The sequence below is a fragment of the Crocuta crocuta genome, unplaced genomic scaffold (assembly GCF_008692635.1).
Source record: "Crocuta crocuta isolate KB4526 unplaced genomic scaffold, BGI_CrCroc_1.0 scaffold228, whole genome shotgun sequence".
Classification (NCBI taxonomy): Eukaryota; Metazoa; Chordata; class Mammalia; order Carnivora; family Hyaenidae; genus Crocuta; species Crocuta crocuta.
Window position 1 is genome coordinate 234,101 of NW_027532820.1, and position 12,376 is coordinate 246,476.

The 12,376-nt window shown below is 39.4% G+C and overlaps 1 protein-coding gene across 1 annotated transcript in view; it reads right to left on the reverse strand.

The window, feature by feature from the left end:
- Positions 1-12,376, reverse strand: part of MGAM2 (maltase-glucoamylase 2 (putative)) — a 79,052-nt gene that overhangs the window by 55,877 nt on the left and 10,799 nt on the right. The window contains exons 3-11 of the mRNA XM_077781071.1: positions 10,746-10,869; positions 10,533-10,642; positions 9,861-10,015; positions 8,846-9,020; positions 6,626-6,725; positions 5,793-5,905; positions 4,177-4,302; positions 1,693-1,824; positions 1,502-1,600 (exon numbers count right to left, since the gene is read on the reverse strand). Coding sequence (XP_077637197.1) covers positions 1,502-1,600; positions 1,693-1,824; positions 4,177-4,302; positions 5,793-5,905; positions 6,626-6,725; positions 8,846-9,020; positions 9,861-10,015; positions 10,533-10,642; positions 10,746-10,869 — 1,134 coding nt within the window. The remainder of the gene's footprint in view (positions 1-1,501; positions 1,601-1,692; positions 1,825-4,176; positions 4,303-5,792; positions 5,906-6,625; positions 6,726-8,845; positions 9,021-9,860; positions 10,016-10,532; positions 10,643-10,745; positions 10,870-12,376) is intronic.

Below are 12,376 nucleotides of genomic sequence, written 5' to 3' on the forward strand. Positions count from 1 at the left end.
ATAATATATATGTAATGAATACGTATTAGATATATGAGTATATAATGAATATATTACTTATGAATATTATGTTACATGTAACATAATGTTTATTTATATTATAAAATATATAAATGTATAATGTAAAAAATATATACATAAAATTCAGAGACTTCTTAAAACTCAAGGTGAGAGCTTAAAATTCTCAATTTAAATGGATTGAACTATTTGATAAGGCACCAAAGAGTGAATAGGTGATAGGGCACAAATGAGGTAAATTTGGAAATAGGCAGTGTGGTAAAGAAGTCACCTACAGCAACACTCTATCTAGAGCAGGCCCAGCCAATTTCATTCTAACCAAATGCCTTTATAATAAACTTCCACCCACCTCCATGACTACTACCTCTAATTATATGCAACTTACTAATTGTATAACCACTCAAATATGAGTCCTACTGAAATGACTCACAGATCTGGATAATCTACTTTTTAGGTAAACAGAATCATGTTTATGTGTCCATGGCCTCTGATTTTGTACTTATAGATGTATATCGGTCTACCTGATATTTTAGAAACTCACTTCAAACAAAACAGTAATAGTAAAGCATTGGTTTGGGGAAGGAAGGGAACTTCTCTACTATTTTCTGGAAGTTTAGACCCAATGAAGAAGAAAGCACATAGAATTAAGTATTGTAAACAAAGTCAAAGATAGGAATTCAGTGAGCATTGATAACCCTGAAAAGAGTTTTGAAAAGTAAACTGCCCAGGAGTAACACAACTTGCAGCCACATAAACTTTCAGATTAAGTATGTTTTAGGAAATCTCACATAATCCAGTTATCTAGGGCTGGCCCTGCAGGTAACTGGAATAGAAAGTTGCCCACATGATTTGACTTCAAGTACTCTGAAAACAGGATTCTAATCAGCCTACTCCAATGCCTGAAACTGCTAGCTTGGACTGAAGGCTGGGCTCTGCCTATAAGTCTCAGGTAAAATAAAAGGACAATAGGTTGCACATTAGCCTATGAGTATATTGCTGCATTATTATAGCTGAATGTGTTGGGAAAGAGAAGGAAGTTGGGATGCAGGAGGACTTTAAGAATAAGTGAATTTTCTTCTAATAATACATTGCTTCTCAAATATCTATAGTCTAGAAATTCAGGGGCTAGCTTTTTAGAGACTAGATATTAATTTTCCCACCACCAAAAAAAAAAAAAAAGATAATTACGTGATATGGTAGAAGTGGTATCACCACAATGACAATCACATTGCAATATAGATATGTATCAAATCAACACATTGTATACCTTAAATTTACACAATGTTGTAGGTCAAATATATTTTAATTTTTAAAAATCTTTCAGAATTTTAATTACCTTGCTATGACATCTATTGGTCTAAAAGTAATAAAGGAAGCCTCTAAAGCCATGAAGATAATAATGATACTGCCTTCTATTCACTTTCACAACAAAGTACAGACTTCCCCCAGATGACTGTAACTTAGTGATTTTCTTGCAAATTACCTGCCCAACAGCAAAGCCATTGTCCCCCATGATCCATACTCTCCTCTCACTTCCATTGTCATAGGGCTGGTAGCCAGACTTACGTAAGATTCCAGGATGCTAAAAAATAAATATGATAATAAATATTATATTTGTAAATTTCATTTACACTTTGAAAGGAAAAATGAGGCAACAGACTTGTTTGAACATACCATCATGATTACATATTTCATTCCTTGATTATGTAATTCTTGGGGAAAATTTTCGAGATGAGTGTAAATCGTGTTATCAAATGTGAAATCCTTTCCCCCTTCCATGTAGTCTACGTCAGAATACTGGACGTCCTGAAAGATACAGCCAGCTAGTTAGAAAATATCCCTGTGTTCACGGAAGGTATCATGGCTCCGGTATTTGCTCACTAAAATTGAAGCTGTGTTTCTCAATGATCCTCAAATTTCTAGGACTTGGCTACCTCTTAGAAGTAAAGTAGCCCCTTCTGAAAGATGCAGGCACTCTTAGGTTGTAGTTTTCTCTCTCTGTCCCGACAGATGCATGTCATACGGTATTGGGAGGAACTTGATGGTAGGGACTGTGTCTTGTTCATCTCTGTAACTCGAGAGCTTGGATGCTTGACATAAAACAGGTGGGCTTTAAATGTCTGTTTGGGTGAGTATATTCGTCATGTTATAACATCGTGCAAACCTGGAGCATAAACATTAAGCTGGGATATATAGTAAGAAGAGAAAACAGTCTTCTTGGTCTATAAAACTGCTAGAGTAATAACTCACAAAGATCAAGGACAAAGGGGCAGAGCTTTAATTAACCGAACTCTCAGGCGTACGTTATTTTAGCGTTTGCCTAGCACTCTGAGACGGGCAGGTGTTATTCTCAGTGAGAAGATTGAAATGTGAAGGGGTTGAGCGACATTTCCCAAGGTCGTATGCTTGGGTGGGTGGGAGCAAACGGGGCTTTTGTGATAGGAGATAAGAGTCAAAGGTGACTCCAGATGCCCTTTTTCCCCCCAATCTGCCACAACTTCAAAGACATCTAAAGGTGTTTTAAGTAAGTGTTTCTCATGTGTATTAGAAGGCTCTAGCTTCCAGGCCTGAAGGAAATGTGGCTTGTGGCCTGTTGCCAATGCAGCACATCTGTTCTAACACGGGGCAGTCGGCTAGTACACAGGTGCCCTTCAGTACCACATACTGGGAAAGATCCAACCCATAGGAGAAAAGCTCATTTGTTTCTGAATCAGCAAAACCCCAGAAAAATCTTTCCCATCAGAAGTACGGGGAGAGATTGAAATCAATACTGCGTGGGGTGCCTGGGTGGCTCAGTCGGTTAAGTGTCTGACTTCAGCTCACGTCATGATCTTGTGCTTTGTGGGTTCGAGCCTTGCATCAGTCTCTGTGCTGACAGCTCAAAGCCTGGAGCCCGTCTTTGGGTTCTGTGTCTCCCTCTCTTTCTGTCCCTCTCCTGCTCACACTGTCTCTCTCTCTCTCTCTCTCTCAAAAATAAATAAAACATAAAAAATATTAAAAGAAAGAAATCAATACCACTTGTAATCAAAAGCACTATTTTTGAAACCTGGTCCTGCCATTTAGCTAGCTGGAGTGGCCTTAGAAAAGTTATGAACTATGCAGCGTGTCTCCATTACCTTATGTACAAAGTTCAATAAATGAGGGTTACCCATGATTGTGAGAGCAACTTGTAAAATAATAATGACGTGGCCAGACTTGACCTGATTCCTCCTGCAATTGAGTGCTTGCAGATTGCAGATATGGGAGCATTAAAATGAAACACTTCATAGTTACTCCAAAACAACATGGTGGTCATGTTTTCTCCCAGGAAAAATTCACCTCTCTGCCTGCTCCCCTTTCAGCACTGAGAGGGGACTGAAAAGTCCTGATATCAGGCCAAAGTCACTTTCACCTGCACACTCTTCCTTTGGATGCTAGCCAAAGATATGCTTGCAACACAGTTCCAAAGATCTAGCCCAACATATTGTTTTGATAACCTCATTAACGATATGTATCTCCTGGATGAATTTGTCAAATATTATACACTTAGTAATTAGTTATTTACTGGTGGACATTGAACATCATAAATATAGAGCTTTGGAACAATAGAGCTTTTGGAATCAGAGTCTGCTAGATCTTAAAGGAGTGTGCAAGATCACTAACAGATACTCACTTACTCTAAGTCATTTTTATAACCATCAGCTCTTGTTAACCGTTTCACCCCCAGGTATTGCTTACTTTTATCAAATAGCAGCTAACTTTGACGAGAGTTCATCCTCTGTGCTGCCTTCCTTCCATACAAAGTGTAAGGCAATCCTCACTACCTGTCCACCAAAGTCAGCCTTACCTTCTCATTTTATAAAGGGGGAAGCTAAGACTCAGAGATTTTAATTAACTAGCCCAACACTGACAGAAGGAGTAAAATTCCAAACCATATCCATCTGACTCTCTACACCATACTCTTCTGATCACAATATAGGTAATTTAGCATGCACATTTCTAACAGTAGATGTCCCTATCTATCTATCTATCTATCTATCTATCTATCTATCTATCTATCCATCCATCCATCCATCCACCCTTACATCTCTTTGTATTTTTTCCTAATAAATTGAATTAGATGCAAAAACTAAAGTATAGGAACTGTGTGTTACACTGATAAGAGGAGTTTCAACTTACATACGGGATCTTAGCCTCACAATTTCGCTTCACAACCGCCCTCAATCCATTGATGCCACCATAGTTCCTGCGACTGAGCTGGAACCCAAGACTCCAGTAGAGAGGCAAGGATGGTCGTCCGATGAGCTGAAAAAATAAATATATGCACGGCTAAGCATTTCAAAAAATACTGTTTCTAGGACCATATCTGACACAGAAAACACAGAAAAGTGTTTCCAATTCACTTTCTATAAAGCCCCCAGATCTAAAAATTTCAGATTCTAAGAGTAATCTCCTAGGGTGATTTGCAAAATTCTACAACTCATATCCTTCTTTACTAAGTACCTAAATGTGTTATCAGCAACTGCAACATTACAAAATAATGGGATTTGCAAAAATGATTGAATAATGGCATCATACTGGAGGAAAAAATAATATTCGTTCGCTCAGTAAATATTTTCTGAGTGTTCACGATGTGGTAAAGCATTGGTGTAGGCACTTGGGATATAGTGGCATAAAGCAAACATAGTTCCTGCTCTCACAGAAATGAAAGGAAATACATAAATGCCTAATATAATTTCAGATAGTGGTATGTGCTAAGGAAAAAAGGAATCAGAACTGATAGGATTATGAGTGGGATAGGTGAAGAAATACTGGGCTATGTTTAAAATCCGGGTCTACAGGGGTGCCTGGGTGGCTCAGTTGGTTAAGCGTCTGACTCTTGACTTTGGCTCGGGTCATGATCTCCTGGTCTATGAGTTCGAGCTCTTTAGCAGGCTCTGCGCTGACATTGCGAAGCCTGGTTGGGAGTCTTTCTCTCTCTCTCTCCCGCTCTCTCTGCCCCGCACTTGCCTGCTCTCCATCTCTCTCAAAATAAATAAATCTAAACTGAAAAAAGAAAAAAGTCCAGCCTACAAGTTGCTCAAGCCAACACTCCAAGAAAATCTCAGCCACAGCCCTGTCTCACATTGATCCCTAGAAGCCGCTGTCGCCCCATGTGACAGTGCCTCTGAATCCCATACCGTTTCTCTGCACATCATTAATGGCACTTATTATAAGGTGTTGCCTACTATAATTATTTAAGACTGTGTCATACTTCTATTTGATTATAAATTAGCTGGTATCTGGGATCATATTTCACATGCCTGTGTGTGTCATCTTGAACAAGTCACTTCATCGTTCTGTACGTAAGTTTTTTATCTGTAAAATAGGAAGTTCAGGCTAAATGGTATCTAAAGTTCTTTCCTATTGTATAGTTTGAATCAAAACTAAGTAGCACAGTTCTTTTTACATAGTTTCTTTTCACTAAATTTTCCTTATTGAATGAATGAATACATTCTGCTGATTTGTGGCTGTTGATCTTGGAATGACTGATCACACATTGATGGACCATGATATCCTTGAGAACAGGATGGTATCTGACTTATTTTTGCATTTAGCAAGCCTTGCATAGCACCTCTTTAGCATGCAGAAAGCACCCAACAAACGTGCATCAAAATAAGCGCACGATGAATGAAAGACGCACAATCCCAGCATTCGGAACGGATAGTTTACATAAATTTAATTTCTTCTTCATTTATAATGAGTGTATGAGATAGCGACAATCAATTATAACTCTCTGCAAGCAAAGCCCTTACCTCCAGGTATTCCTGGACCACTTGTTCCGGAGTGTTTCCCAGGAATACATAAAAGTCAAGGATGCCCCCAATTGTGCGGTAAGTGACTGCAGGAGCAGGCTGAAGGGTGACCTCTGAAAAGATTAAAATGAGAGTCATTAGAACTTCATGGTTGCAAAATATACTTCGCTCTAGAATGTGAATACCTGAGCTATCCAAAACAATCTCAGTCTCATTTGGAAAGAGATGAAAATCCCATGTTTCTTTTTTTAGGTGATTGCTGAAGTTTATCATAATATTAAGTGAGTAAATACCAAGAAAGAACTGATATTTTTAAGAGAAAGAAGAACTAATTCTATTTTAATCTGGCAGTGGAACAATACTAACATCTGGAATTTGGGAGTTAGATGAGTTTAATTATAATTTACAAAAAAAAAAAAAGTCCTTATTAAGGGCTCTGTTTGTCCAGGAGCTAGAGGAGGAAGCTTCTGGAGTGGGGAAGGATTGAGCTATGAGAAACACAGCCTTGGTGCCTATAGACAGACTGACAGCCTGGTTTACGTGTTGAAATCCACGGGTATCTTTGGGACCTACCTCTCAATGGATCTTATTATCCACAGAATATTATGGAAAACATTGCATCCAAAGAGAACCCTGAAGCAGTTTTCAATGCAAGTAGCTTTCAGCAGGAACTGGATTTGTAACATGTTATCCTACTTTGGGGTCCCTGTTTCTATAGAAGCAGTGTAGGTGAAACACACCTTTGCTTAAACAGTGATCTGATCATGAAAGTCGTTTTTATAAAAGCTGCATCCCCAAACATATCCCTGCCAAGATGAAAAGAAGCCTCATACCCATGGCATTACTGTTCAACAGAAAAACCCCAAAAGAGGAGCCGCTGGTGTCTTCGAGGCACAGGAAGAATGTATGAGCTCCGTACAGATTGATCGCGCCCTGTCAAGAAAAATGATAGGAAATCATAGTAGTATATGTTAAAAATGTTTTTATTTGCCCTAAAACAAAAACCAAAATCTGTGTACAACCTGTAGTTGGTCAATACTTGATGTAGTTTAGTATTGTGTCAAAAAAGGTATTGGTGGGGCGCCTGCATGGCTCAGTCAGTTGAGCACCTGACTCTTGATTTTGGCTCAGATCATGATCCCAGAGTTGTGGGATCGAGCCCTACACTGGCCTCTGCCCTGAACATGGAGCCTGTTTGAGATTCTTTCTCTCTCTCTCTCTCCCTCTCTCTCTGTCCCTCACCCCCACTTGCTCTCTCTCTCTCTCAAAAAAAGGTTTTGAAATGGTAACATCATTTGAAACATGGATAAACAAAATATGGTATTATCCATACAATGGAATGGAGTACTATTAGTAATAATAAGAAATGAAAAATGAAAAACCGATCCATGCTACAATGTGAATAAACCTCATAAATGTTATGTTAAGTGAAAGAAACAGACACACCAAAAAAAAAAAAAACCCATATATTGCATAATCTTATTTATATGAAGCACCCAGAGAGGTCAAATCTATACAGACAGAAAGTAGATTAGTGATTGCCCAGGGCTGACATGGGCACTGAGGTGGGAAAGGGGATTAAGTCTTTAAAAAGTATAAGGGATCCTAGTGGGGTGAGGAAAAAATATTCGAAAGCTGGATTATAGCTGCACAACCTGGTAATGTGCTCAAAATTTGTATACTTAAACAGGTGAATTTTATAGTATATAAATTGTATCTCAGTCAAGTTATTTTTCTAAATTTGGAAAATATCTGCAAAGACATACAACAAAATGTTAGCAGAAGATGATGTTAGTTTGAGAAAGTTTGAATTTCTTCTTTATGCCTGCTGTAGTTTCTACTTTTTCTATAGTTATTATATAATACTTAGGTAGTAAATAAGTTTAAAAGAAAAAGACATTGAACCTGCCACAGGGCTGTTATGAACACTGATCTAAAAAGAGATAATGTGTACAATAGTGAGTGAAAAAGTGAGAGGGAGAGAGAGAAAGAGAGAGAGAGAGAGAAGGAAAAAAAGGAAAAGAGGGAGGAAGGTACACAAGACTTTAATCTGTGATTACGTAACTCAAGAATTTTTTAGCTATAGAAAGCTAAGTTTAGTGTGATCCTTAGCATTCCATATTTGTCAGGGTCCTTGAGCAAGTGTTTTAGTGAATGTTCTGGCTATTGCTTTTTTCACTTTGTTTCATTTGGGAAGTGGGCTCCCTTGGTTGCAAAACTTCAGTCCCATCCCTCCCTTGCAGCGTCCATCAACCAGCACCTCTTTCACAGGTTTGGGAAACACTGTCAGCACAATGGAGACCTCAAGACATGCTCTGCAATCAATGCTACTCAAAGTGTCCTTCACGAACTGGAACCTCCCCACACGCTTACTGTAAGTGAGCAACAAGGAAAGTACCAAAATCAAGAGAAAGTTTAGGAACTCTTACAGAAATTAAAAGAGTAATTTTATACGTTCCAATTTAAAACCCAAGCTTATGTTTTCTATGTCTTTGAGTAATCCTGTCTCATTTTCTTAGTATTAAAGAGAGAGAGAGAGAGAGAGAGAGAGAGAAAGGAACTGATCCTTCTCCACAGCTAAGTTCAGAGACACTGCTCTAGAACAGCTTTAACATCCATGTAGTTCCCTGTGGGTCTTGTAAAAATGCAGATTCTGGTCCACTAGGTCTGAGTAATATTAAAGCTGCCAAAAGAAGTACTTTTGAGTCCCCAAAGTTCTACTGAGGATAGCTCCTGCTGAAGCTCTCCCCTAGGTACTATTCAATTATTCCTGACAGAGTTATTTTGCAGAAGGATTTTCTAGTATATAAGAGGCTGTCACACAGTCGATAATTACATTTTCCTTTAAAAGTGAGATTTTTAAAAAACTAATTTATTACTAATCGGGAGTTTATAAACCTCAAGAACTAGTATTCTCCAGCACAAATAGATCTAAGTTGGGCAAAATAATATACGGATGTAACTCTGTGGGTTGCCTGACCCCAGGTCACTGTCTGGAAAGGAGAGAAGGGGCTCCTTCCTGTGAGCACCAGGCAGGAGGAAGGGGGGCTCACTTTGGTGGGGGCGGCATCCCGAGTGAAGATGGGCCAGGTCTTCCAGCTCATGTTGTGGCGGTACTGCTGGTGCACGTGTTCTCCCAGCCCGTACACGGCAGCGTTGCTGGGCAGCCGGAAAGACAGCTGCAGGTACTGATGGGCGAACTGCAAGGGCCCGATGCTTGTGTCCAACCTGAGCCACAGGGTAAGGACGAGAGTCACCAACCAGCTGTCTCTGCCAAGAAGCTGTCTGCTCCTCTCCCTATTGACTTCAAAACCAGTTGTTTCGTGCATACTCTCGTCCACTTTCATACTACCTTTGGAGGCCTTTCTAGGGTGTCTCTGATTCTTTATTTCTAGAGAAGCGTGACACCAGAGACGTGACATCAGAAACTCAAGTTGGATGTTTGGAGGAAGAGAGCAGAGGCAACCTTACACTTGCATCTACTTCTTGCCAGGCGCTACTCTGGATGCCTCAAATATAGCTCAGTACACAGAGCAACAGTGGACCTTCTGATTCCCTTTCTACGGAAATGGAAATTGAGGCTGAGGTGAGATACCTCACAAGGCTGACTGGTGACTTGCCAGTGTCAGAACTCGACTACAGGTTTTACTGACATTAACCCTTGTATTTTCTGCAGCACAATTTATGATTTATGCTCAGGCTACTCTTAGGTTCTTCCTGACAAGTTTCTCAGGACATAAAAATTTACATTGATAGACAATGAAGTTGAGTTGCAAAGTGAATGGTAATCCAAAATAATGATATTTCCTACTTCAGAATATATATTAACTACAAGTGTTTTTTTTATCTAACTTAGTACATCAGCACATTTATCTTTTAGTATGCTGTGCTCTGCAGTCATGACAGATTAATAGTGTTAATGATTTATAGTAAAATTTTGACAGTAAAATTTGAGGTTCAAATATTTTCCCTAATCATACTTATCTCATCACCCACCCCCAGTAAGTCAGAGTGAATGATACTGAGACTATATATTCAAAGATACACAAAGGGTGCTGAAAAGCTCACAAGACTCTTCTGTTGCTGGTTCGTATGATCTTGATGCTGAAGGGGTCATGAATGACCTCTACGTGATAGTTCAAATCAGAGGCATTAACAGTCTTATCAAGCAGGTTCATATTTTCAAGGGAGACTTCATAGCGTTTGTTATCCTTATCAGTGATCTGTCAGAATAAAAAGAGAAAAAACAACTCCTGATAAGACTACTTCTGAGGTGCCTGGGTGGCTCAGTCGGTTGAGTGTCTGACTGTTGATTTCTGCTCAGGTCATGATCACTCGGTTCATGAGTCGGAGCCTCACATTGGGCTCCAATGCTGGCACTGCTGGGATTCTCTCTCTCTGCCCTTCCCTGCTCAATCTCCCCCCCTCCCCATAAATAAATTTTTAAAAAAATGATCACTTTCTTGTAGAGCTACAAAGGATTTTCACTCTCAGTGAGAATAGCTTCTACTTCTTAACCCTGTGTTTCCTGACTTATGAGAAAAAAAAAATCACCCAATCATATGTCCCCCACAAAATACAAAAGAGCTTACCCATCCCATCAGAAGATTCCTGCAGAGGGAAACAGAGGCAACTTCTGCCTCCATACCTCTATGCAGTGTCTAAAGGAGAATGATCAGAAACCAGAGTAGGGCCATGGCATTCTTTAGAGATATATTCAGTGGTAACCGCCAAACCAACCTTAAAATGAAAACGATTGGATGTCTGATAGTCAGCTGTGAAGAGGGTGTCGGTGACATCCTGTCCAAACAGAGATGGGGATGGTAGCCTTGTCAAGTGGGCAGTAAACCCTAGGAGTGGTAGGGAGGAGAAGCAGCTTTTAGCCTTTATTTTGCAGTTAGTTTATGAGTCGAAAAGAATTGTTCTCTGGGACCTCATTAGGGCAGTACTCACCTGTCGTCGTATCATTCTGTCTACTCTTGACCTTATAGCCCCAGTTCCTAGAGAAGAAGCACTTTGGGGCTTCTGCATGTGACACAGGCTTCCAGCAGCATTTATATATCCATCTGCAGGCATTCTGTAACAATGGCACAGTGTTAACATTGTAAGAAATGAAGCAAAGAAAGTACTGTCTAAAAGTGATAATCAGTTTTATTCCAAGAAGAATTTAAGATAGGTCATATTTGCATTCAGTCATATGTTCATTCTTCTTTTATTCACACATTTTTCCAGTCATCTAATACGGATTTACTACCTACCAGACAAGGAGCTGATAATACACATAAATAACAGTTCTTGCCTTCAGAAAACTGACAGTTTTGTCTAGTAGTAATGCGGACACACACATCAGCCATTGCACGCAGCCTAGAAGCTGCAAGTGGGGTGGGGAGGGCTTCCGGGTAGGTGAAAGATGAGTCCAGTCCTAATGCACAAGGAGAGGTTAGATAAGTGAACATGGAGCAGTATTCCAAGCAGAGAGAGCAGCAATGTAGGGTTCATAAAAACCACAAGTTCATCGTACCAAGGCCACTAAGAGAAACAAGGCTGGAGGCTCACAATATTCATGCCACAAGTGAGCTGGACATCAGACCAACCAGTTTAGACTTTCTCATGAGGAAGAGTCATGGAAATGATGAACAATATGGCATAAAGAAATGCATTTCTAAGATGGAGGAAAACGAAAGCAAAGAGAAATAGAAAGAGGTTAAGTTAGAACTACAGTAGAGGGTGACAAAAAATCCACAATGTCCACAGGGTAAAAATAAACCATGTATGGTTCCTCAGAGCGGTTTGGTTACAGGTTTTTGAAATGAGTATCATTTGGTGAGACGTTTTTTCTATGGGTCCTACAACTTTAAGATTAACTTCCATGAAAATGGTTTTGTTATAATAAAGAAATAAAATAGGCAGAAAATTGTTGAAATAAACATAGGCATCCACCGTTTCGCCCAACTAAATTTACATGAGGTGACGGAAGTATCATTAAGAAAAGAATGCAAAACCATTATAAAAAACTATAATGCAATTGGCAGACCAGAAACGCAGGAAATAGATTTTATCAACTCTAGGGAAAAATATATTCATAGCTTAAAACACAAGAGGAGAAGAAGAACTGACTTCTCCAAGCCAAGTCAATGTGGAGAAGTAGAAGAGAACTGGGGGCATTGTTTTGGATGATTAATTGGGAAGCTCCAGTATGAACACTTAGCTGCCCAATCTGACTTTCCTTACAGCTATTGGTAAGCTCTGGCTAATTGATGGGCATCCTGAAGTATTTGTTTATAGGCTAAAGGAGTTAGGAAAGATGCTAGGAGCCAGAAGCCATGGCAATGCACCAGCTAATAAGCCAGCCCCCCTTATAGCGAGACAAGTACCCACTTTCTCTCTAGCACTCCTTTCCTTCTCTCCTAAATACTGAATGAGAGTCAAGGTAAATAGGGCAGGCAGTCATAGATAATTATATACAAAGATGACAGTCAAGAACCACCAAACATGAGAGAAACCAACACTATGGTAGGCACCAAACTTAAAAAGCAAATTAAAAAAGAATATGTAGCATAATTTGTATTAAAATAAAACATATT